This window comes from Artibeus jamaicensis, unplaced genomic scaffold, assembly GCF_021234435.1.
Source record: "Artibeus jamaicensis isolate MK-2021 breed Jamaican fruit bat unplaced genomic scaffold, CSHL_Jam_final contig_1803, whole genome shotgun sequence".
Taxonomy (NCBI): domain Eukaryota; kingdom Metazoa; phylum Chordata; class Mammalia; order Chiroptera; family Phyllostomidae; genus Artibeus; species Artibeus jamaicensis.
The window spans coordinates 2,056,666-2,083,554 of record NW_026521356.1 but is presented as its reverse complement, the minus strand read 5'-3'; the positions used below and the strand labels follow the sequence as shown (position 1 = coordinate 2,083,554).

General features: G+C 37.6%; 1 protein-coding gene and 1 non-coding gene across 2 annotated transcripts in view; both read right to left on the bottom strand.

Moving 5' to 3' along the window:
• Positions 1-26,889, bottom strand: part of KIF6 (kinesin family member 6) — a 425,073-nt gene that overhangs the window by 248,088 nt on the left and 150,096 nt on the right. The window contains exons 8-10 of the mRNA XM_037146181.2: positions 22,237-22,380; positions 21,235-21,321; positions 8,408-8,511 (exon numbers count right to left, since the gene is read on the bottom strand). Coding sequence (XP_037002076.2) covers positions 8,408-8,511; positions 21,235-21,321; positions 22,237-22,380 — 335 coding nt within the window. The remainder of the gene's footprint in view (positions 1-8,407; positions 8,512-21,234; positions 21,322-22,236; positions 22,381-26,889) is intronic.
• On the bottom strand, positions 6,569-6,675 carry LOC119050090 (U6 spliceosomal RNA). Its single transcript, XR_005082674.1, has one exon. It is a non-coding gene; the product is annotated as a U6 spliceosomal RNA (small nuclear RNA).

The window sequence follows — 26,889 nt, the reverse complement described above, 5'->3', positions numbered from 1 at the left end:
ACTAACCTCCCCCCACCCTAACCCAGGACAGGCCTGGATGCAATGAGAGAATGGAAGCCAACTGACATTCCTTAGTGCATGCGACCTGGATGACAGAGAAGCGCAGTCTAATGATATGAAATAGCACTGCCACATTAGGGGCAGATTTTAATTTATCTCTTTTATTCCTAGACAATAAATCTGATGAATTTTAAGTTGCACCAACAGTCAGTGTTGGTAATTATGGAAAAACATAACTGCAACAATATAACAAACACCATAACAAAACCCACATTATCTGAATAATGCTCACTGCCAGTTTGAACAAGCACCAAAGTTACTGATTGCTGGGAAGGCCTGTGCTTTGCCGAGGAGGGGTGGGTGTAGCGTGTGCCATTTCCCTAACTGCTGACTAGAAATCATTAATACATGTAATGCTGTATAGTTATCTTGACAGCAGAAAAGTCATTTCACGGGGAACTGTTGAAGTTAACTTACAAGCGCATGAACTAATTTTACATGGTTTCTGAGCTCAAAATTAATCATCACTATCTCTGCAATCTCATGTTTTATTCATATCTGAATTTCCTAACACTACACACTACATCATAATTACTTGTGCTCGTGTCTGTCACTGCCATTGAATTGTGAGTGGGGGCCAGGTTTCAGGTTTTGATCATCCTTGTGTTCCTCTCAGGGCCTACAGTAGATTTTTGTGAATACTAGATGAACAACAAATGAATGAATGAATGAATGAATGAATGATAGAATTGCCCCCAAAAACTAATGGCAGCCCTACAGATTGTATGTAGACTCTCTTTGTATATGGGTTACCTGCAATACATAATCTAAGAGTTCTTCAGTATTCTAAATCTGTTGCCACAATTTTCTCTGTTAATTCTACCTCCAAACTCCTTGAATAGCATTCAATTGCTCTCAATAACTTTTAAATGAAAATAACAGGTTAGTAAAAGATATAATGTAAATATAATACAATATTAAGTATATTAAGAAGATGTAATAAAGTTTGCTCATTATTGTTTCTTATATAATTTTTTTGTGTGTGTGAAAGTATAGTCTGTGAGAGTTTTTTTTTATAGTTGTTCAGGTACAGTTGTCTCCATTTCTCCCCTACCACTCCCCCATCCGTGCCCAACCCCCCCTCCCACCCTTGAACCTCTCCCCATTTGGCTGACCATGTGTCCTTTATACATGTTCCTTGACAACCCCTCCCATTCTTTCCTACATTATCTCCACCCCCTCTGGTTACTATCAGTTTGTTTTTTATTTCAGTGTCTTTGCTTATATTTTGCTTGCTTGCTTGTTTGTTTTGTTGATTAGGTTCCACTTATAGGTGAGATTATAATGCTATTTGTCTTTCACCAACTGGCTTACTTCACTTAGCATAATGCTCTTCAGTTCCATCCATGCTATTACAAAGGGTAGAAGATCCTTCTTCCTTTCTGCTGTGTAGTATCCCAGTGTCTAAATATACCATATTTTTTGATCCACTCATTTACCGATGGGCACTGAGGTTGCTTCCAGCACTTGGCTATTATAAATTATGCTGCTATGAACAATGGGGTACATAGGTTCTTTTGAATTGATGTTTCACAATTCTTAGGGTATAATCCCAGTAGTGGGATTGCTGGATCAAAAGGCAGTTCCATTTTTAGTTTTCTGAGGAAATTCCATACTGTTTTCCATCGTGGCTGCACCAGTCTGCATTCCCACCAACAGTGCACTAGGGTTCACTTTTCTCCACAACCTCGCCAACACTTGTTGTTTGTTGATTTGGTTATGATTGCTATTCTCAACTATATGAAGTGATATCTCATTATGGTTTTAATTTTCATCTCTTTGATGGCTAGTGATGCTGAGCATCCTTTCATGTATCTCTGGGACCTCTGTATGTCCTTGGAGAAGTGTCTGTTCAGGTCCTTTGCCATTTTGTAATTGGATTGTTTGTCTTCCTGGTGGGGAGTCCTGTGAGTTCTTTGTATATTTTGGAGATCAAACCCATGTCTGAGGTATCATTGGCAAAAATGTTTTTCCATATAGTTGGTTCCCTTTTCATTTTGCTGATGTTTTCTTTAGCCTTGGAGATGCTTTTTATTTTGATGAAGTCCCATTTGTTTATTCTTTCCTTTATGTACCTTGCTCTAGGGGACATATCAGTGAAGATACTGCTGCATGGAATGTCTGAGATTTTCCTCCCTATGTTCTCCTCTAGGGCTTTTATTGTGTCACATCTTATATTTAAGTGTTTTATCCATCTTGAGTTTATTTTTGTGTATGGTGTAAGTTGGTGGTCAAGTTTCCTTTCTTTGCATGTAGCTGTCCAGACTGCCCCAATACCATTTGTTGAAGAGACTATTTTTACTCCATTTTATGCTTGTCCCCCTTTGTAGAATATTAATTGACCATAGAGACTTGGGTTGATCTCTGGGCTCTCTATTCTGTTCCATTGGTCTATGTGTCTGTTCTTATGCCAGTACCAGGCTGTTTTCATTAACATAGCTTTGATATAGTTTGATATCAGGTATTGTGATCCCTCCTGCTTTGTTCTTCTTTCTCAAAATTGCTGCAGCTATTCAGGGTCATTTATGGTTCCATATACATTTTTGAAGTGTTTGTTCTATATCTGTGAAATATGTCATTGGTATTTTATTAGGGGTTGCACTGAATCTATAAATTGCTTTGGGTAGTACGGACATTTTGATGATGTTAATTCTTCCAATCTATAAGGATGGTACATGCCTCCATTTGTTTGTGTCTTCCTTAACTTTTTTCTTGAGTTATATAGTTTTCTGAGTATAGGTCTTTTAACTCCTTGGTTAGGTTTATTCCTAGGTACTTTATTTTTCTTGTCGCTATACCAAATGGGATTTTTCCCCCTGATGTCTGTTTCTGATATTTCATTGTTGGTGTACAAAAAAGGCCTTTGGTTTCTGAATACTGACTTTGTATCCTGCTGTTTTGCCAATTTCACTTATTAGGTCAAGTAGTTTTTTGGTGGAGTTTATAGGATTTTTTATGTACACTATCAATGTCACTTTCTATGTAAACTTTCTATGTCATCTGCAAGCAATGACAGTTTTGCTTCCTCCTTGCCAATTTGGATACCTTTTATTTCTTTTTCTTGTTTGATTGTGGTGTCTAGGACTTTCAATACTGTCTTGAATAAAATTGGTGAAAGTGAACATCCTTGTCTTGTTCTGATCTTAGTGAGAAAGCTTTTAGTTTTTAACCATTGAGTATGATGTTGGCTGTAGGTTTCTTGCATACGGCCTTTGTCATATTGAGCTATGCTCCCTCTATTCCCACTTTGCTGAGTGTTTTTTATCATAAATGGGCGCTATACCTTATCAAATGCTTTTTTTCATATCTTTTGATATGATTATGTAACTTTTGTCTTTCCTTTTGTTTAAGTGATGTATTATGTTTATTGATTTACAAATATTGTACCATCCTTGTATCCCTGGGATGAATCCCACTTGATCATGGTTTATGATCTTTTTAATGTATTGCTGGATGAGGTTTGCCAATATTTTGTTGAGAATTTTAGCATCTATGTTCACCAGCAACATTGGCCTGTGGTTTTCATTCTTTGTGGTGTTTTTATCTGGTTTTGGGATTAGGGTGATGCTGGCTTCATAAAAAGAGTTTGGGAGTCTTCCATCTTCTTGGATTTTTTTTGAATAATCTGTGAAGGATAGGGATTAGCTCATCCTTAAATCCTAAAAATTCTCCTGTGAAACTGTCTGGTCCAGGGCTTTTGTATGTTGGGAGCTTTTTGATTACTGCTTCAATTTCATCAGCTGTTATTGATCTCTTCAGGCTTTCTGCTTCTTCTTTCTTGAGTTTTAGAAGATTATATTTTTCTAGAAATTTGTCCATTTCACCTAGGTTTTCAAATTTCTTGATGTATAGTTCTTCTTAGTAATTTCTTACAATCCTTTGTATTTCTGTAGTATCAGTTGTAATCTCTCCTCATTCATTTCTGATTTTGTTTATTTGGGTCCTCTCTCTTTTTCTTTTCTTTTCTTTTTTCTTTTTGTTGATGAGCCTGCTTAAAGGCTTGTCCATTTTGTTTATCTTTTCAAAGAACAGCTTCTGGATTTATTGATCTTCAAAAATTGTTCTTTTAGTCTGTATGTCATTAAATTGTGCTCTGATCTTGGTTATTTCCTTCCTTCTACTCGCTCTGGGCTTTGTTTGTGGTTGTTACTCCAGTTCTTATAGATGTACAGTTAGGTTGTTCATTTGAAATGTTTCTGTCTTTTATAGGTAGGCCTGTATTGCTCTGAACTTCCCTCTCGGGACTGCCTTTGCTGTGTCTAATAAGTTTTAGACTGTTATGAGTTCATTTTCATTTGTTTCCAGAATTTCTTAAAAAGATTTTATTCATTTATCTTTTAGAGGGGAAGGGAAGGAGAGAGGGAGAGAAATATCAATGTATGGTTGCCTCTCGTGTGTCCCCTGCTGGGAACTGGCCTGCAACCCAGGCATGTGCCCTGACTGGGAATCGAACCGCGATCGTGTGGTTCGCAGGCCCACGCTCAATCCACTGAGCTACACCAGCCAGGGCTGTTTCCAGAATTTTTTTGGTTTCTTCCCTAATCTCATTCTTAACCCATTCATTGTTTAATAGCATGCTATTCAAACTCCACAAATTTGAGTGTTATTTTATTTTTTTTCCTTGAGATTGGTTTCTTGTTTCAGGCCCTTGTAGTCTAAGAAAATGCTTGATATGATTTCAATTTTCTTGAATTTGTTGAGGCTTGTTTCATGTCCTATCATGTGGTCTATCTTTGAAAATGTTCCATGTGCATTTAAAAAAATGTATATTTTGCTTCTTTGGGATGAAGGGTTCTCTCTCTCTCCCTCTCTGTGTATATATATATATGTATATATATATCAGTTAAGTTCATTTGATCTAGGGCATTGTTCAATGGCACAATATCCTTGTTGATATTATGTTTGGAAGATCTAACCATGGTTGATAGCGGGGTGGTAAAATCCCCTAGTATGTGTGTGTTGCTGTCTATATCTTTCTTAAAGTCCTCCAAAATTTTCCTTATATATTTGGATGCTCTTATGTTGAGTGCATATATGTTTATAAGGTTTATGTCTTTTTGATGGATTCTTCCCTTAAGTATTACAAAGTGTCTCTCTCTGTCTCTTTTTATGGCCATATTTTGAAGTTTATTTATTTTCAATATAAGTATTGCTACTCCAGATTTTTTTCCTTGTCCATTTGCTTGGAATATTTTTTTTCCAACCCTTCACTTTCAATCTGTGTAGGTCTTTTGTTCTGAGGTGGGTCTCTTGCAGGCAGCAAATGTAGGGGTCATGTTTTCTTATCGATTAAGCTGTGTCTTTTAGATGGTTACATTTAAGGTAGTTATTAATAGGTACTTATTCATTGCCATTTTACTCCCTTTATACCTGTGTTCCTCTCTCACTATAATTAGCACTTGTATGCTATTGTGCAAGTGCTGCCAAAACGAAATCACAAAGCCTAGGGAACAAACCCACATCCACAAAAATATTCTCCCCCCTGCCACAATACCACCATCAACAGCATATGAATCAGTATTAATAAGGTGGTAAAAACATTAAGACTATTATAAGAAAGGAGAGAAATAAACTATAATATAAAATATAGTAACTTAAAATGCACAAAGTTGATGGAAAAGAAATGAATGTTAAAAATCTGTGCAGGAAAGAAAATACTGCTAATCATGGAGAAGATCACAGTGGATTTTATCTTGGTAGCCTCTAGTATTTACCACTGTTTTTTCTTTCTGTATTGATCTCTGGTGAAATCAGATGTTGACCTGTCTGAACTTAAGACAGCCTGCTCCAAGACTGCCAAGGATCTACTGTCAGTGGCTGTCTCCTTTAGTTGTTAACCTAGTCACTCTGCACCTAGCAGTCAGGCGTACGCCCCCATAGGGCAGGAAAGACTTCCTCCTGGTGTTGGGGCTATTGTTTCTCCTCAGGTTGCTGCTGCTTGGAGGGAAGTGGTCTGCCTGTGCAGGATGGCTGCTGCAGTATGGGGGATGACTCAACACTGGGATCCTGGTATCTACTCTCTCAGCTTTCTACCCAAAACTCTTGTCCCCAGTCTCTCCTCAGGCATCTCCAGCACACCGTGTGCTGCTCTACATCTGCTGGAGCCCTGGGTAAGTGGCTGAAAATGAAAATGTGTGCATTGGCCCTTAAACAGCATTTTATGTCTCAAGCTCTCCATCTTTGGCAGAGAGCAACCAAGCCACTTTTCACTGTCAGTTGTTATCTGTGTAGTTTTTGGGTTCTGGTGCTCTAGGCTGGGAATCAAAGCTAAGGGTTTAGATCCCACACTTCTCAGGAGGATCCAACCATTTGTTTAATTATCCCACTGACGTGGCCACCTTTGGGTGCCCATCCAGCCTCCTCAAGTCTCCACCACACTCTCCACCAGTCAGTTAGTGCTGAAGATAATTCTTCTGTCTATCCAAGGTTATAAGGCTCTTCTCTCGCCACTGTACTATGGTTTGTTCTGGGTGATCTCCCACAATTTAGTTGTAATTCCAGATTGGTCAAAAATATGGAACACTTCAAAAATTTGCATGTCATTCTTGCACAGGGGCCATATGAATCTTCTCTGTGTCATTCTAATTTTAGTGTATGTGCTGCCAAAGCAAGCACTGGATGCTTTTTTGTATCAGCTCTATAATTCCCCAGATTTGGTGCAGCTGAGACTGACTACCTGCAGTGTATATTTACTTAATCTGACTTCAGAATTTTACCCTTGAACCAAGCCTCCTGCGTCATATGCAGGATACACAGGAATTAAGGAATACACTGGTACTTATTTGATATGTTGGTCATTTCTCCTTTTGTCCTTGGAAACTCCATTCCCTGACCTCTTTAACAGCTGGCTTCTGGGTCGTTCAGCCAATGGGAGTCATTGGGGAAGGGACTGGAAGGAGAGAGGAGGGAGAAGCTAGGGCTTCCTGCTATGATGATGTCTTTCCCAGCACCTGGGGCTCCTCAGTGGCCCTGCTTCCACTGGTGACAGCATTCATTGTGGTCCAGTTCCTGCATGTCAGCTCCACTCAGGCTTTGCTATCACAACCTTCTATCCCTGTCCCTTGTTCCAGGGCCATGGCAGCTACTGTCTCTCCTGATTGCTGGATGCTGCAGCGTGTCCACTATACCATGTCCTTTATAGTATGTGTCCTCTATTAAATTACTTTTGTGGAAAGGTTTAGAATGATTTTATCTTCATGGCAGGACCATGACATGAAAATCAAAATTCTGAGGTGACACCTTCAAAGATAATAATTGGTAATTCCTTTCTTTGAGGTGACAGGAGGACCATAGTGAAGGAATTCTCAGTATGTAAGGTACCTCAACTTATTTCAAGGAGTGACATGAAATTTTAAAAAATGTGAATTTTGGCATTATATTTCAGCTTATAGTTGCATATATGTCACAAAGCAGATTTGTGAGGAAAGCCTTAAGGGCCTATCATATTATTAAACACACTCTTCTAAAATTAGGAAATGCTATCTAGAGGAATAGAAGCTTACTGTATAACAGAAAACTTGCTTTAGACTTACCTCCAGGGGCAGCCATGAAATAGTTTAAAGAAAATATTTTTATTATCTCTGTTATTTACCATTTTCTATGTTGAGAGAGGGTTAGGTGAAATGGCAATATACATTTAGAAAGATCTTGTATAGCTCTAGTGCTTATTTGGAAATAGAAACTACCATTGCTTTCCAAGCCTCATTCATTATTATCGCTCCACCAACGCTTCCTAAGCAGCACAGAAACAACAAGAAAGCCCCTCATGATTAGAGAGAAAATGGAGCCATCTCATGCCACTGACGTGCCATATGGCCACACATCTGAAGGTTCTGAATGATGCTGCTCTCATGTAAAGCCCTGAATACCTGGTTTCATTTCCATTTCAAGTGTTTGAACTATAGTATATGGGCCACCTATTTATTAAAAGAGAGAGCTTACTTTGGCTGGGGATATATTGGTGCTTGCAGCAAGATGCTGTTTAATACACAAAGACATTCTTGACTTCCTTTCAGATTGGAGGTCTACAGCATGAGAGTGTTTAGTAAATGTGTTTTAAAACTGCATGACTATTATACAGCCCCTTTTCTTTAGTTGGCACGAGAAGGGCATTCCCATCCTCAATGCTCCGTTCCCTGCTTCCTCAAAGCTCGGTTGACAAAAACACTACCAGCCTTATCCAGCTTTTCATGGAAAGCCGCCACTCTTAACTGGCGCCTCCATGCAATTTCAGACTGTCCCGGGAGACCTTCACGCTTTGAGGTGAATTCATAACACTAGGGCCAACAAAGAAGTTAACACAACCTTATACTGTTAAGGAAAAAGAAAAAAGAGGCTGCATGCTTACTGAAGGAGCTCTGCTTCTGTGAGCGCCTCTGTCCTCTGCTCCCCAGTGACAATGGCTAGTTCATCCTTCAGCTCCTGGATTTCCTTTTGTAGGCGTATAATCATCTACAAATGTCCAGGCAGAAAGTAAATGTCAGCTCCTCGTTAAAGGGGACTTGGTGAGAGAGAACAAACATTTTTTCTTTGTTCTTTTTTTTAAAAATCCTCATCCAAAGATATGTTTACTGATTTTGGAGAGACAGGGAGGGAGGGAGGAAGGGAGACTGAGAGATAGGAGGGAGAGACGGACATTGATCAATTGCCTCCCATACACCCCTAGGTGAGCGACCACAGATCAAACTTGCAACCTAGGAATGTGCCCTGACGGGGAATTGAACCTGATACCTTTTGGTGAGACATCTGACCAGGATCATATATATTCAAATTATAAACTATTTTGAGGATGAAAAAAACGTATAGAGAATGATGTAAAAGGCACTCCCATACCTACCACTAAGCACTGTTAAATCTTAACATTTTGTTAGAATAGTTTTAAAATTATTTTTAACAAATAAAACATTACTGACAAAACTAGAACTCCTTATTCCTATTCCCCCTTCTGACCTTTCTGAGGTTATCACTGAACTGCATGTGCTGGGGAGCACTTCCCCATGTTTTCAGCTATTACTCCATATGTATGGATATACTATAAATAATGTATGGTATCATTTTCTATGCCTTAAATTTTATGGAAATGTTACTATCACTGCATCAACACTGTCTTTTATAAGAACATGTAATTGCAACTTTTTTTCCCCAGTGTGTGGTTGCCTCTCATGTGCCCCCAGCTGGGGACCTGCCCTGCAGCCCAGGCATGTGCCCTGACTGGGAATTAAACCAGTGAGTCTTTGGTTCACAGGCCTGTGCTCAATCCACAGAGCCACACCAGCCAGGGCAAGCAACTTGTTTTTACCCAAGTTTCTTTCTTTTTTTTTTTAGATTTCATTCATTCATTCATTCATTCATTCACTCATTCATTCATTCATTCATATAGAAGGGAAGGGAAGGAGAAGAAGAGAAACATCAATATGTGGTTGCCTCTCAAGTGGCCCCCAGCATGGACCCAGCCCACAAGCCAGGCATGAGCCCTGACTGGGAATTGAACCAGTGACCCTTTGGTTTGCAGCCTACGCTCAATCCACTGAGGTACACCAGCTAGTCCCAAGTTTCTTTATACCACTTTATACGGCTTAATGTCACTCTAGTTCATTAATTTTCGGAGCGACTATATATATATATATATATATATATATATATATATATATATATATATTTTTTTACTTAAGTAAGGGAATAAATCACAATTTAGTTATCCACGTTTCCTGTTGATGGACGTTTAGGATTTTTACCATTGCTGTTATAGTCTCTGGGCACATATGTGAGTTTCCCCATAGTGTACACCATGGGGAATTGTGATAGTAGAGTATTATATCTTCCCTTTATTACACAATATATTGTTATCTTTTTTTAAAATATATTTTGATTATGCTACTGCAGTTGTCCCATTTTTTCTCCCCTTTATTCCCCTCTGCCCTGTATCCCAGATCCCTACAGCATGCCCCCCTGCCCTTAGTTCATGTCCTTGGGTCATACTTATAAATAACCTCTTTGGCTTCTCCATTTCCTATACCATTCTTAACATTCCCATGTCTATTTTGTACCTACCAGTTCTGCTTCTTATTCCCTGTACCCTTTTCTCCCATTTCCCCCCTCCCCCTCCCTGCTAACCCCCCATGTGATCTCCATTTCTGTGATTTTGTTTCTGTTATAGTTGTTTGCTTAGTTTGTTTTTGTGTTTTTTTTAGGTCTGGTTGTTCATAGTTGTGAGTTTATTGTCATTTTACTGTTTGCATTTTTTCAATAATTTATTTTTATTTATTTATTTAATTGTTGCTCAAGTACAGTTTTCTGTTTTTTACTCCCATCCCAGCCCACCCCCCCCCCAGTGTTCTCCACCTCCCTTCCATTTCCACCCCCCTTAGTTGTTATCCATGTGACCTTTATACTAGTTCCTGTAAATCCTTCCCATTCCCCCCACCCCCTGAAATTCCCTCCCCTCTCCCCTCTGGTCACTGTCCCCCTGTTCTCTATTTCAGTGTCTTTGGTTATATTTTGCTTGCTTGTTTGTTTTGTTGTTTAGCTTCCTGTTAAAGGTGTGATCATATGGCATTTGTCTTTCAATGCTTGGCTTATTTCACTCAGCATAATGTTTTCCATTTCCATCCATGCTGTTGCAAAGGGTAGGAGCTCCTTCTTTCTTTCTGCTGCATAAAATTCCATTGTGTATATGTACCATAATTTTTTGATCCATTCATTTACTGACTTTGTATTTTTTATCTTTTTTTTTTAGATAAGTCCCTTTAACATTTCTTATAATAAGGGCTTGGTGTTGATAAACTACTTTAACTTCATCTTATCTGGGAAGCACTTTATGTGCCCTTCCATTCTAAATGAAAGCTTTACTGGATAGAGTAATCTTGGATGTAGGTCCTTGCCTTTCATGACTTTAAATACTTCTTTTCAGCCCCTTCTTGCCTGCAAGGTTTCTTTGGAGAAAACAGCTGCTAGTCTTATGGAAACTGCTTCATAAGTAAATGTCTCCTTTTCTCCTGCTGCTTTTAAGATTCTGTCTTTATCTTTAATCTTGGGTAATGTAATTATGATGTGCCTTGGTGTGTGCGTCCTTGGGTCCAACTTCTTTGGGACTCTGAGCTTCCTGGACTTCCTGGAAGTCTATTTCCTTTGACAGATTGGGGAAGTTCTCCTTCATTATGTTTTCAATTTCTTGCTCTTCCTCTTCTTCTTCTGGCACTCCTATGATTTGGATGTTGGAACATTTAAGGTTGTCTCAGAGGTTTCTAAGCCTCTCCTTTTTTTTTTTTTTGAATTCTTGTTTCTTCACTCTGTTCTGGTTGAATGTTTATTTCTTTCTTCTGTTCCAAAACATTAATTTGAGTCCTGGTTTCCTTCCTGTCATTATTGGTTCCCTGTGCATTTTCCTTTATTTCACTTTGCATAGCCTTCACATTTTCCTCTATTTTATGACCATACTCAATCATTTCTGTAAATATCCTGATTACTAGTGTTTTGAACTGGGCATCTGATAGGTTGGCTATCTCTTCATCACTTAGTTCTATTTTTGGAGCTCTGATCTGTTCTTTCATTTGGGCCATATATTTTTGTCTTAGTGCACCTGTTACACAGCAAGGGGTGGAGCCTTAGGTATTCACCAGGGCAGGGTAACCCATGTTGCTGTGTTGTGTTGCTCTATGTTGGGGAGGGATCTGAGATGGAAAAATGCTGCTTGCTCAGTTCTCTGACAGCTTTCAGTTACTTCTACTACCCACAAGCAAATTGGGCCTGTCTGGTGCTGGTTCCAGGGTGGGTGGTTTTATGTACATTCTAGGACCCTGTGTGTCTCTCCAATGGACTCTCTTGTGATTCTGGGAGTTTCTTCCATCACCACAACCTCCACAGGTTTTACAGTCAGAGCTTTTGAGACTTTACTTCCCCATGCTGGAACCCTGGGTTGCGAGGTCTGTCTCACTCCACCCAGTTTATCTGCATGCACATATGGGACCGCCCTCTCCACCAGCCACTGCTTCGCCAACTCTGCCAATCATCCTCTTTCTGAGAGTCCTCTCCAATGTGGCTACCCATCTCCACCCCTCCTACTGATCTGGATGAATATTTCTTCTTTAACTCCTTGGTTGTTAGACTTCCACACAGTTCAATTTTCTGGCACTTCTGGATATTTTTTTTATATGTTGTTCTTTTGGTTGTGCAAAGAGGTAAAGTGTGTCTACCTATGACTCCATCCTGGCCAGAAGTCCTATACAATATGTTGTTAAATTTTTCTTCAGAATTGTATAAATTTCCATTCTCATCAGCTGCGTATACATGTTCCCTTTTTCCACATTTTTGACACTATGTATGTAGCACAGACAGAGACTTTAATTCTGTCAATTAGGTAGGTATAAAATGGTATCTCAATCAGGTCTAATCTGCATTTTCATGATTATTAGAGAAGTTGATCGTCTTCATATACATGGGCTGTTTGGGTCTGCTCTTCTGTGAATTATTTATTCACATTCTCGCTCCGATTCAATTGGGTTGTTTTTGCTTCTCTTATTCATTTGCAAGCTTCTTTACATAGTCTGGATGTGAACACTTTATTAGTTTTGTTCAATATATACACTTTCTCCCAATTTTTGTCATATTTTTCATTTTGTAGTGTTCTTTTTGGTAAATGAAAGTTTTAAATTTCAATATAATTTTATTATCAACTTCTTCCCTTATGTTGTATTTCTATGTATCCTTAAAGAAAATCTATTTTACCTAAAACCATAGGAACATTTTTGTATATGTTCCTATAAAAGTTTTAAAGCTTTGCTTATCACATTTAGGTTGATTTTATTTTGTATAAAGTATGAGATCTGGATCTGATTTAATTAATTTTTATACAGCTAACCATGATGGGCTTGCTGTTATATAACATATTTTCACATATAAATGCATCTTTTTCTAGGCTATTGGCTAAAAACATTTCTCTGCTTGACTATATGTATGGCTTGCCACTCTCTGTTTTAATGAGCTTAAAACATTTTGGCATCCAGATAGAACAAGACACTTCTATCTTGTTCTTTTCCATAACAGACTTGGCTATTCTCAGTCATTTCCTCTTTCATATAAATTTTAGACCCAGCTTATAAAATTCTGCCAAAGGTTCTCCTCAAATTTTAACAGAAAATAAATTTGATTAAAATAAATAAAATAAATTTACTAAGGTGTCAAATTTATGATGCTGAATCATCATATTCATAAACATGATATGGTTTTCCATTGATTCTTTTCATAAAGATTTATAGTTTTCTCTGTAAATACCTCATGTCTTTAATTAGATTTTTCCTAGAATTTTTTAAAGTCTGTTGCTATTGTAAATGCAGTTATTATAAAATTGCATTTTCTAATCGTTGGTTTTTTATTTATAGGAAAGTGATTCATTTTATACATGGATTGTGCACTAAATAATTTTCTGAACATTATTTTGGTCTGTTTATCATTAAATGCTCTCTTGAATGTTCTATATAAGCAACCAAATTGTCTGCAAATAACAACAGAACTTGTTCTTCTTTTTCAAATCCTCATTCATTTCTTAAAAATTGTCTCTGTCCTAGCTAGGACTTCCAAGTGTTTCAGAATGATATGAACAATAGAGAGTAAATAGTGCTTGGTTTAGAATATTTTGTTTCATTTTATTTCATTTAACTCTTAAAATTTAGATCTATTTAACTTTTATGTCCAGATGAGTAAATATGTAAAGGAAAGGAAAAAAAGGCATGCTTGTCATGCTTGTCTTATTCCCTTTAACAATCTACTTTTAAAATGGTTGCTGTAATATTTGGTTGATACCCTTAATCACTTTAAGCATGTTCAATATTCAGCAGTCCTGAGAGGGAAGTTCTAAAAAAGACAGAAATATTTTAAATAAACAACTGAACACTACACCTACAAGAACTCGAGGAACAATAACAAACACAGCCCAGAGCAAGTAGAAAGAAGGAAATAACCAATATCAGAGCTGAATTAAATGACATAAAGAGTAAAAGCACAATTCTAAGGATTAATAAATCCAGAAGTTGGTTCTTTGAAAAGATAATGAAATCAACAAGCCTTTAAGCAGACTCACCAAGAAAAAAATAGAGAGGACCAAAATAAACAAAATCAGAAATGAAAGAGGAGAGATTACAACTGATACTACAGAAATACAAAGGATTGTAAGAAATTACTATGAAGAACTATACATCAAGAAATTTGAAAACCTAGGTGAAATGGACAAATTTCTAGAAAAATATAATCTTCTAAAACTCAAGAAAGAAGAAGCAGAATGCCTGAAGAGATCAATAACAGCTGATAAAATTGAAGCAGTAATCAAAAAGCTCCCAACATACAAAAGCCCTGGACCAGACAGTTTCACAGGAGAATTTTTAGGATTTAAGGATGAGCTAATCCCTATCCTTCACAGATTATTCCAAAAAAATCCAAGATGATGGAAGACTCCCAAACTCTTTTTATGAAGCCAGCATCATCCTAATCCCAATACCAGATAAAGACATAACAAAGAAAGAAAACTTTAGGCCAATATTGCTGATGAACATGGATGCTAAAATTCTCAACAAAATATTGGCAAACCTCATCCAGCAATATGTTAAAAAAATCATACACCACGATCAGGTGGGATTCATCCCAGGGATGAAAGGATGGTACAATATTTGCAAATTAATAAACATAATATATATCACTTAAAGGAAAGGAAAGACAGAAATCACATGATCATAGCAATAGATGCAGAGAAAGCATTTGATAAGGTACAGCATCCATTTGTGATAAAAAAAATTAGCAAAGTTGGAATAAAGGAGCATAGCTCAACATAATAAAGTCCATATGTGAGAGACCTACAGCCAACATCATACTCAATAGGAAAAACCTTAGAGCTTTCCCACTAAGATCAGGAACAAGATAAGGATGCCCGCTTTCACCACTCCTATCCAACATAGTACTGGAAGTTGTAGCTGCAGCAATCAGACTAGAAAAAGAAATAAAAGGCATAAAAATTGGAAGGAGGAAGCAAAACTGTCATTGCTTGCAGATGACATGATAGTGTACAAAGAAAATCCTATAGATTCCACCAAAAAATTACTCAACCTAGTAAGTGAATTTGGCAAAACAGCAGGATACAAAGTCAATATTCAGAAACCAAAGGCCTTTTTTTGTACACCAACAATGAAATATCAGAAACTGAAATCAGGAAAAGGATCCCATTTTATGTATAGAAACAAGAAAAATAAAATACCTAGGAATAAACTTAACCAAGGAGGTAAAAGACCTATAGTCAGAAAACAATACAACACTGAAGAAAGAAATTAAGACAAACAAATTGAAGCATGTACCATGCTCATGGATTGGAATATTTAACATAATCAAAATGTCCATATTACCCAAAGCAATTTATAGATTCAATGCAATCCCTATTAAAGTACCAATGACATATTTCACAGATATAGAACAAACACTTCAAAAATGTATATGGAACCATAAATGACCCTGAATAGCTACAGCAATTTTGAGAAAGAAGAACAAAGCAGGAGGGATCACAATACCTGATATCAAACTATATCAAAGCTATGTTAATGAAAACAGCCTGGTACTGGCATAAAAACAGGCACATAGACCAATGGAACAGAACAGAGAGCCCAGAATTAAACCCAAGTCTCTATGGGCAATTAATATTTGACAAAGGGGGCAGAAGCATAAAATGGAGTAAAAATAGCCTCTTCAACAAATAGTGTTGGGAGATCTGGACAGCTACATGCAAAAAAAATGAAACTCCATCACCAACTTACACCATACACAAAAATAAATTCAAGGTGGATAAAAGACTTAAATATAAGTCATGACACCATAAAAGTCCTAGAGGAAAACATCGGCAGGAAAACCTCAGACATTCCATGCAGTAGTATCTTCACTGATATGTCCCCTGGAGCAAGGGACATAAAGGAAAGAATAAACAAATGGGACCTCATCAAATTAAAAAGCTTCTGCATGGCTAAAGAACACAGCATTAAAATGAAATGGGATCAACTACATGGGAAAACATATTTGCCAATGATACCTCAGACAAGGCTTTGATCTCCAAAATATATAAAGAACTCACATGACCCACTTTAGAAAGATAAAAAATCCAGTTAAAAAATGGGTAAAAGACTAGAACAGACACTTCTCTAAGGAGGACATACAGAGGGCCCGACACATATGAAAGGATGCTCAGCATCACTCGCTATCAGAGAGATTGCACGTTAAAACCACAATGTGATACCACTTCACACTGGTGAGAATGGCCATCATAAACAAATCAACAAACGAGTGATGGAGAGGATGTGGAGAAAAGGGAATCCTAGTGCACTGTTGGTGGGAATGCAGACTGGTGCAGCCACTGTGGAAAAGAGTATGGAATTTCCTCAGAAAACTAAAAATGGAACTGCCTTTTGACCCAGCAATTCCACTGCTGGGATTATACCCTAAGAACCCTGAAACACCAATCCAAAAGACCCCATGCATCCCAATATTCATAGCAGCACAATTTATAATAGCCAAGCACTGAAAGAAAGCTAAGTGCCCATCAGCAAATAAGTGGATCAAAAATCTATGGTACATTTACACGATGGAATACTATGCAGCAGAAAGAAGGAGCTCGTACCCTTTGCAATGGCATGGATGGAACTGGAGAGCACTATGCTAGGTGAAGTAAGCCAGGTGGTAAGGGACAAATACTATTATGATCTCACCTTTAACTGGAACCTAATCAACAAAAGAAAAAAGCAAGCAAAATATAACCAGAGACACTGAAATTAAGAACAATCTGACAGTAATCAGAGGGGAGGTGGGAGGGAATAATGGGGGGAAGGGTTTTCAGGAACAAGTATAAAGGACACATGGACAAAACTGAGGTATGGGTAGAAGCAGGGGAGGGAGGTGGGATTGGCTGGGGTGGGGGGAGTAGTGGGAGGGAAATGCAGATAACTGTAATTGAACAACAATAAAATAATTTTAAAAAATTAGAAAAAAGAATGTTCAATATTCAAAGTTTGATGAATCTTCCAAACTATGTATAAATGTTTAATGTCATCAAATGTTTTTTCTGCATCTAATGATGTGATCACATAATTTTTATCTTTTAAACTGTAAATGTGATGAATCACCTTAAGTTGTGTAATTGTTTTGTCAGTATGAATGACCTCAGAGATACAAAGGGATATAAGAACACTTTGCACACCAACTGACATAACTGAAACCCCTTACATGAACACCAATGTACCCACTAAGCTTAAGAAATAAACAACAGAGACATTGAAATAAAGGAAAAACTGATAGTAACCGGAGAAAAGTGGGGAGAAGAATAATAGGGGAATACAGGAGAAGGGCCATGGACGAACATATATAAAGGACACATGGACAAAGCCAAAGGGGGTAGGTTCAAGGTGGGAGGAAGGGATGGGTGTGGCATGGGGGCATGGCAAGGTGAAAATGGAGACAACTGTACTTGAATAACAATAAAAAAATAGATTATGACTGAAAAAACAAAAATAAAACATTACAGAGTCTTTTGAAGCCATTGCCCCTGTATAGCTTTCCCTACATTTGGTATTTATTTTTCCCATGGCTATTTTCCTTTTACTATACATTAATTTCTTTTCTAATGCTACCGCATATTACATTAATGATCATATGATCAACCATCATGCAAAGTTCCTAAAATAAAATTTAGTGGGTGAAATCCAACTTTTATTCTTCCTTCAATATTTGGTAAACATAAAAAAAAAAAACAACACTGAGTCTGTTCCTTCCCTCCTTCTCTTCTTCTCCCCTTCCCTCTTTTCAGTAGCTTATTATTATTGAGTCCATTTATTTATTAGTTGTAGATGTATTAATATTTGTAAATTTTTCTTGCTTTAGTTTCAGTGTTATGTTTTCCTAGGATGTTATCCATTTTGTTTAAGTTTTCAAATTTATACCATAAAATCATTCAAAATACTTTATTATTATTTTAATATATTTAATGTACCTTTAGTTAAATCCCTCAGTATTTCAAATATTTGTTCTATCAATTTGTGCCTTCTTTATAAATTTCTTTCATAGATCATCCAGAGGTTTGTTCATTTTATTAATCTTTAAAAAAAAATTTCAGGTTTTCTTGTTTCTCTCAACTCTATCTTTGGTTTGGCTTTTTGTTTTCACTTTTTATGCTTTTTAGTTTCTGTATTTCTATTTTTTTAATTTATTTAAGTATTCATTTTCCAACTTCTTGGCTTGGAGTTACCAGACTAAGAAAATCATGCAAATTTGAACATCAAACTCATGTGAGGCAGAGCTTTAGAATTTCAAATTTTCAGAGAAACAATGTTTTATTCTACTTTTAGTCTTGGCTAAGGCCGAAACATTTCCTTTGCATCTCCCTAAGCCAGGAAACAGATTTCTTCCTTTCAGGTTCAACTTTTCACTGGTTTTACTGGGGAGAGAAGAGATGTCTTAGGTTCAACATGCACCGTCTGAGAACTTTGACTTCTAAGCCTTTATTAAAACCCCCTTCATCCTTCCTCTCCATGACAACTGCAGCCTCAGCTTTGTTCCCAGCTCTGGGGAATTCTCTTGCTTCCTGTAGCCTCAGACATATATTTCAAAAGATGCTTGTTAAATTTTATACAGGTGAGTTTCATATTATCTGTACCATATAAATAGGGCCAGAATTTCAAAAAAAGGTGACATAAATATTTTGAACATGTCAGTACTTCTAGAATTTCATTTAAACGTGCAGAATTGAGTTGATGTTGGTTGTTGCTTCTTTTCAGAAACATTCTTAGAATCATGAAGCTATGCAGAATGAAAATCCTTGGACAGAACTATGTGAGTCGTTCATTTTTACCCTCCCTCTACTAAATTAATCTCGATGCCATGTTTTCTGCCTCTACTGACACTTCCAATGTCAAATCCAACAAACAAATTACCTTCTGTTTTACTGAAATCTTACAACTTAGCTAACTTTTCGTGATTTTGAAGTTATCCCAGTCACACTTTCCCTCAAATTACTGCAGGAATTTTGGAATGAGAGCCATCCTGAGAAGATTTTGACACATGCCCAGTGACCATAGAATCTGGCCTGTACACAGACTTTTTGTTCTGTTTTGTTTTTGTTTTGTGGATACTACCTATATGCATTTTTATTCTTTTATTTTTTTTATGTTTTATTGTTTATGCTGTTAACAGTTGTTCCTATTATTTCCCCCTTCAACTCCCTCAGGTCATCCCACCTCCCGCTTCCGTAGTCAAAACCCACCCTGTTTGACCATGGGTGGTCAAGCCCGATCTCGTCTATGGGTTGAGGTTGGTTCCTTCATATCTTTTCACAGTTATTTTATCACGTTGTCCCTCTGAGGCACTAATACTTATAAAGGAAGCAAGTCCAATGTTACAGGGCTGGTCCATATTTGCCATTAAATTTTGAGAGTAAGACATAGGAAATCTCACTCAAGTTGTATTTTGGGTGGTTTGAGGACAAATTTTCAGTTGCACGTGTGCTTCAGGAAAACTCTGTACATAAATTAATGAATGGTAATGTCAGTTTTTGAAGCAATTATAAAAGGGACTAAGAAACCACACTTATCTATTACCAGATTGCTCTGCACCAGGAAGACCTCAGTATTTGTTCAATTATCAGCTATTAGCTTTTGACTCCCGATTTCTTTTTTTCTTTAAATACCCAACTAACCTGCATCAAATACATAATAATGTTTACCTTTCTTCAAATTCTTCAAGTTTCTTCAAAGAAAAGTCTCTCTAGACAAATTTAAAGAAAAAAGTCCCAATGTCTAATATTTATTTTCCTTTAATTATAAACTAATTTCTGGCTTCCAGCTAATAATACCCTCATTACTGTCTCTCCTTTGGCACAGTAATGTTACAGGGCAGTTGGCAGGGTTGGGACAGCAGAAGAATTCATCCTAGGAGTTCAACTCCACTTGACACAATTCCTTTGACATTTGTTGCCTTTCTCCAGTGGGGGCCTTGTGGGATGCTGTATCTGACCAGGGCCAGTACTGGAACAGATCCTGCCTCACCCATTGGTTTCTTCTGAAGAGAATTCCACCAGGGGAGCTCAGGCCCCCTGAGGCGAGCAGGACAAAACATAGCTCCATTATTTCTTTTTCCTCCTTCTCCTCTACCCTTCAATGGAATGATTTCAGGGAAAGAAGGGCAAATAATCAAGAGGAAGTCATTAATATGGGTAAAAGTGAATTTGAGATTTTTCTTTTGGAACTTGAGAACTTTGTAAATAAAACACTCTTGATAAGATTTCTCATCATTTTTTACAATGCATGCTACTAAGCTTCCCCCAGCTTGTTTCTAGAAAAATTAAAGAAATAAAAGGAAAGTTGAGTGACTTGCAAAGTACTATAATCTTAATTTTGGAGTTTTACAAAATTGAAAATTTTACTTTAACCTTTTTTGTGTTGGCATGAGTTGATTCCACTTTGCATTTCATTTATGTAAGACTAATCGAGGATAAAGAAAAATATCTACACTTATAATGAGTAGCTGAATCAGGTAACTTACAAGCATTTTTGCTTAAAAAAGAACTTTGATAAAGTACAGTTGATTTTTGTGAAACTAGAAGCTTGACCATTTTTTCATGGACCAAACCATTGTTAAGTTTTATAAGTCTCTAGAAAAATAACAACAGTTATCTAAAATATGGTTCTATTTAATAAATATGAGGACTTCTTTTTTTTCTACAGCTTTCCAAAAGATGGTTTATTATTGTCTCCAGAAAGTTAAGTGCTTTGAAAGGCTATGACCTGCACACAGATGTAACTGTGTGTGATTCCCACCATAAACCTCCTCAGGACTCACTGCACACCTTACCAGTGGAGTAATGGGGGGCTGCAGGTAAGGGCACGGACCCTGAGTCAGACTGTGTCTGCACGCTGGCTCTGCTACTTAGTAGCACTGGGACTCTGAACAAATTATTTAATATTGCTGTGCCTCAGTTTTCTCATCTGTAAAATGGAGATAGAGATGGCATCTACTCATGAGGCTGTTGTGAGAATTAAATGAGTTAATATGTTCTCAGGACTTAGAACATTGCCTGATTAGGGGAAGCCAGTGCCTCCTGAGTTTAGCTAATCTTTAACATAGTGCTTTGATTTTTAACACAGTCAGTTAAAGTTTACTTACCAATCTGGGGTCAATTTCTTCATTAAGAACAGCTTCATTCTTTATGAGTGCCACCCGCTGTGCAAATCTGCAGGTAGATATAGACTCCTAAGAAAACAAATAATGCCTTAAAATGTTACAGCACAGAGAGATAAAACTTAATTTTTGTTCACAGGAAAAAGATGCACACCTAAAGAGCGACATGTATAAAACACAATGAGGAAACGTGCTTCTATATTAGGGAGTTTTGCTCTAGAACATTATTTTTATTAAAATGTGGCTTGAGTTTAATAAAATGATCAATGCCAAAGGTGTGGAAGATCCTGAGGTCCTAAATGGCAATTGGTATGTGTTTCTCAACTATTGATTGTTAAAGCAGAATCACATATGCCAATCATAATCAGAGCAGATAACCTAATCCATAAACATGAAAGACTACAAATGAAATATCTGTGACAGACCAAAAAGAGAGGCTTTCAAGGCAAAATACAGTGCACTTGGGGCTTGGCCTTGTTTGGAGAGGCCCCCTGCCACTTCTTCTTTCAGAGAAAATCTAGATCCCAAATACTAAACCGAAATGCATGAAACATCATAAAGCAACTCAGGAAAGCCATTTGGTAGCCAGACCCTGCCAAAGAATCATGGGTATTGTGCCCAGAGACACGTTGAGGAACACACCTTGGAAATGTCTCCAAGGCATCTTAGTAAACCAGAGAAAAATAGAGTAGGATAAGCTAATGGGTCTTTTCTCTCACGTCTCTGGCCCAAGTGGTCAGGAGGTCTTCTGAAATTTGTGTATGGGGCTTCTTCAAACCATCCTGTATATGTGAAATCAATTCTCAAATGGGTAGTTACAATGCTGATGAATAACCCAAAGGTGTGAATTCTGGAGGGTATATTCTAACCTGAATATGTACTCTAACCCAGCTGAAAAGATGGAAACCCACCCAGGACCCTCAACTCTATTGTATAGAGTAATGTTAAAACTCAGACTGAGAGCTCCAGAAAGAAGAACCAACATACATCAATATTCCTTTTCTCCAGAGAGAGTGTTGCAATCATGGTCGTCATGCAGTTCCCGCCCAGACTGTCTCTTAGGATACTGGTCATCATGGAGTTCCTGTACGGAATGTGGGAACGGTGTTTTTCTGAGAGGGCAATGATAACCTGAGGTGAGGCAGAAAAGTAATGTCATTAGCTTTGCAGAAAATGTATGTCCAACAACTGAGGGGCAACTACAATGAAAATACTGAAGGGAGTAATAATCAAATGCAGGATGACACACAGAACTCAGGCTTAGAGTAAATAACAATATTCAGTGCAGTAATGGTGAAGATGGAATGAAGTAATTGTAGGAAATACATACCAAGATGATCCCTGCAATTTTGGGACAGATGATGTAACTTGTACAAAATGGGATACATTAGTATTCTGCTTTTAGCCATTGGAAAATTCATTATCAAGATTCGAGAGGAAATCATGCCAGATTTGAAAAATCCTACCAAACTCAGTCTCATCTTCAAGGTAAAAGAGGCAGATCAGTATTATTTTGATACATTTTATATCTGAAGTAGCCTTAACCAGAGAAGTAAAAATTTTAAATTAACAAAATGGTATTTTTTAAGACTTAGAAATGGTAATTTTATCTTCTTAGAGTGGAGTCATGTAAGTTCTTTATATATTTTGGAGATTAACCCCTTGTCTGAGGTATCATTGGCAAATATGTTTTCTCATATGGTTGGTTCTCTTTTTATTTTAATACTGTTTTCTTTAGCCACGCAGAAGCTTTTTATTCTGATGAGATCCCATATGTTTATTCTTTCCTTTATGTCCCTTGCTCTAGGGGACATATCAGTAAACATGTTGCTGCATGAAATATCTGAGATTTTCCTGTCTATCTTCTCTTTTAGGACTTTAATGGTGTTATGGCTTATATTTAAGTCTTTTATCCACCTTGAATTTATTTTTGTGTGTGGTGTAAGTTGGTGCTCGAGTTTCATTTTTTTGCATGTAGCTATCCAGATCTCCCAACACCATTTGTTGAAGAGGCTATTTTTACTCCATTTTATGTTGCTGCCCCCTTTGTCGAATATTAATTGCCTGTAGATACTTGGATTTATTTCTTTGCTCTCTGTTCTGTTCCACTGGTTCATGTGTCTGTTCTTATGCCAGTACCAGACTGTTTTAATTACGGTGGCCTTGTAATACAATTTGGTATTAGGTATTGTGATCCCTCTAAGAAGACAAGCAACTCAATTAAAAAATCGGCAAAGGACTTGAGCAGACACTTATCCAAGGAGGACATACATAGGATCTAGAGTCACATGAAAAGATGCTCAGTATTACTAGCTATCAGAGAGATGCACATTGAAACCACAATGAGATACCACTTTACACCAGTCAGAATGGCCATCATAAACAAAGCAACAAACAACAAGTGGTGGAGAGGGTGTGGAGAAAAAGAAACCCTAGTACACTGTTGGTGGGATTGCAGAGTGCTGTAACCACTATGGAAAACAGTGTGGAATTTTCTCAGAAAACTAAAAATGGATTTGCCTTTTGACCTGGCAATTCCACTGCTAGGATTATACCCTAAGAACTCTGAAACACCAATCCAAAAGAACCTATGCACCCCAATGTTCATAGCAGCACAATTTACAATAGCCAAATGTTGGAAGCAACCTAGATGCCCATCAATAAATGAATGGATCGAAAAACTGTAGTGCATTTACTCAATGGAATTCTATGCAGCAGAAAGAAAGAAGGAGCTCCTACCCTTTTCAACAGCATGGATAGAACTGTAAAACATTATGCAAAGTGAAATAAGCCAGGTGGTGATAGACAAATACTACATGATCTCACCTTTAACAGGAACCTAAACAACAAAACAATCAAACAAGCAAAATATAACAAAGACACTGAAATAGAGAACTGACTGACAGTGGCCAGAGGGGAGAGGGGAGGGAATTTCAGGGGAAAAAAGGAAGGGTTTACAGAAACTAGTATAAAGGACACATGGATAAAAACTAGGGGGAGTGGAAATGGGACAGAGAGGGAGGGGTGGTGGGGAGTTGGCTGGCATGGGAGTAAAAGACAGAAAACTGTACCTGAACAACAATTAAAAAAATTAATTTTAAAAAGAAATGATAATTTTAAACTAATAAAATTCACCTCCAACCAATTAACGTATATCTGTAAGCAAATCAAAATTAAATATCAGTTTAACAACAAAAACTACATATTGAGTTATTAGAAGCTGCCTCTATTCATTGGTGATTTTAATTACTACATTTCTAGCAGATCTGTGCTTAAAGCCCTTGATCTTCAAAATAGTCAGATACTTGATGAAGAAATTATACTCGCCTCTACAATTATACTATTCATGAAGGAAAATTCTCTAATTGGTGATCAAAATGTAAAATTCAATATGGTACTAATATTTTACTGGAGTGTGTATATGTTTCTGAGTAATTAAAAAAATAAAACTTATAGATTCATTGGGAAAAAAAGAGGCAGTAGGGGTTAGTGGTGGAGACCCCAGATTCTGGTGCCAGACTGTCCAGGTCCAAGTTCTAGTCTCACTAGGGTCGTTTCATTCAGTATCTCTGACTCCATCTCCTCATCTGTAGTATAGGGGAAAATAGTACCTACCTCAAAGGTAGCAGGGAAGATTAAAAGAGTTAAAATGTACAAATTACTTTGAGTAGTGCCTAGCCTGTCATATGTGCTGTGTACATGTTTGCTATAATTTAAGTAAAGGGCTAATTTGTGTGGGTTTCACTAAGCCTTGTGCATCTCACTCCTGAGTGTCTTAGATACTTTAGAAGGTACTAGATGGATGGATGGTAGATGAATGAAAGGCTGGTTGGTATTCATTGTCCCCAAAAAGACCCACCAGAGATTCATGGCTTCCCCAAGAAGAATCCAGTGCTAGGAAGCCCATTGCAAAGCATCAGGAATGTCATCCACAGATGTGACTTCAGGGGCACCACAACACCCTGGCTCTTAAAAATACTGCCAACACATGCCATTGTTCTACTTTTCCCTCCTTCCAGGTGTGTAATTCCCATGATCAGAACTTCCACTCCTTTTGTTTACAAAACCACAGTATTATTTTTGAGGGCTCTTTTGAGTAGTATACAATTTACACCACTGGTCTTGCTTGACATTCATGACAACAGATTTCACTACGTACAAGAAATCCTGTGGTATTTCTCTCAAGAATCACGTTTCCCCTCTCACAAATGAGGCAATCACACCATATCCTTGTGCTTCAAACCTCTATCCAGCCTCCTCTCCATGCCTTCAGTCTGAGCTGATGGCCACACACCCTTCTTACTAGATAAAAGCAGCCTGACCAGAACTAGCTCACGCTCTGTCCCTAAATCTACATTCTACCCTTCCTCCAGTGACTACCCTTCTGCTAAGGCCAGCTCTCCATTCTCTTCTTCTCTCACCTATTTTGCTCCTACAATGAACCTCTCTCTCTTCTAAGTTTTTCTCCATCCCCTGGATCATCCCCATCTTGCATGCCCACAATAGCACTAAGCTCAGGTGGCTCTCTGCAAAGTCGTCAGCAACCCCCACTGAACCAAAGCAGCGACTGCCATCTTACTAGATTTCTGCATTGAGAAAGCATTTACCGCAGGTATTCACTGCCTCCTTTAGAAACAGTATCCACTTAGTAATCAGGACACCACACCTTCATGGTTTTCATTTTTCTTCAAAAACTAGTTATCATTTAGAATGGGCGGCACTTAAAGTGCTTCCCAGATAAGGTCAAGTTAAAGGAGTTCATCATCACCAAATCTTTATTATATGAAATGTTAAAAGGACTCATCTAAAAAAAAGATGATCAAAAATATGAACAGTAAAATGACAACAAACTCACAACCATCAAATGAACCTAAAAAACAAACAAACAAACACAAAAACAAACAAACTATGCAAACAACTAGAACAGGAATAGAATCACAGAAACGGAAATCACATGGAGGGTTATCAGTGAAGGGGGGCTGGGAGAGGATGGGGGAAAACGTACATGGAATAAAAAGCATAAATGGTAGGCACAAAATAGACAGGGGGAGGTTAAGAACAGTATGGGAGATGGAGAAGACAAAGAACTTATATGTATGACCCATGAACATGAAATAAGCTAGGGGAATGCTGGTAGGAGGGGGATGTAGGGCAGAGGGGAATAAAGGGGAGAAAAAATTGGAAAAACTGTAATAGCATAATCAATAAAATATATTTTAAAAATAAAAAGAAAACAACTAGTTAATGAATGCTTCCTTTTCTTCTTCCCAAATTGTAAATATTGGAATGTGCAGGGCTCTGTCCTCTTTGTTATCTGCTCTCTCTCCATATGCACACTTATGCGATCCCCTGGCTTTAGATACATCTATATCCTGATATCTTCCCAGTTTATGCCATCAGCCTCAACCTCTGCCCTGAGTTTATCCCTGTGGCAACTCTACAGCTTGGGTGTCTATTTTTGACTTTCTCTCCCCTCTATCCAAGCCTATTCTTTCCCAGACTTTACCCATCTACTGGCTCAGTCCAAAATTTTAGGCACCATTCCTTATTTCCCCTCATCTCCAACTTCCAATCCAGAGCAATTTTCTATTAGGTTAACTACAAAACATACCCAGAATTGGACCACTTTTTCCCACCTTT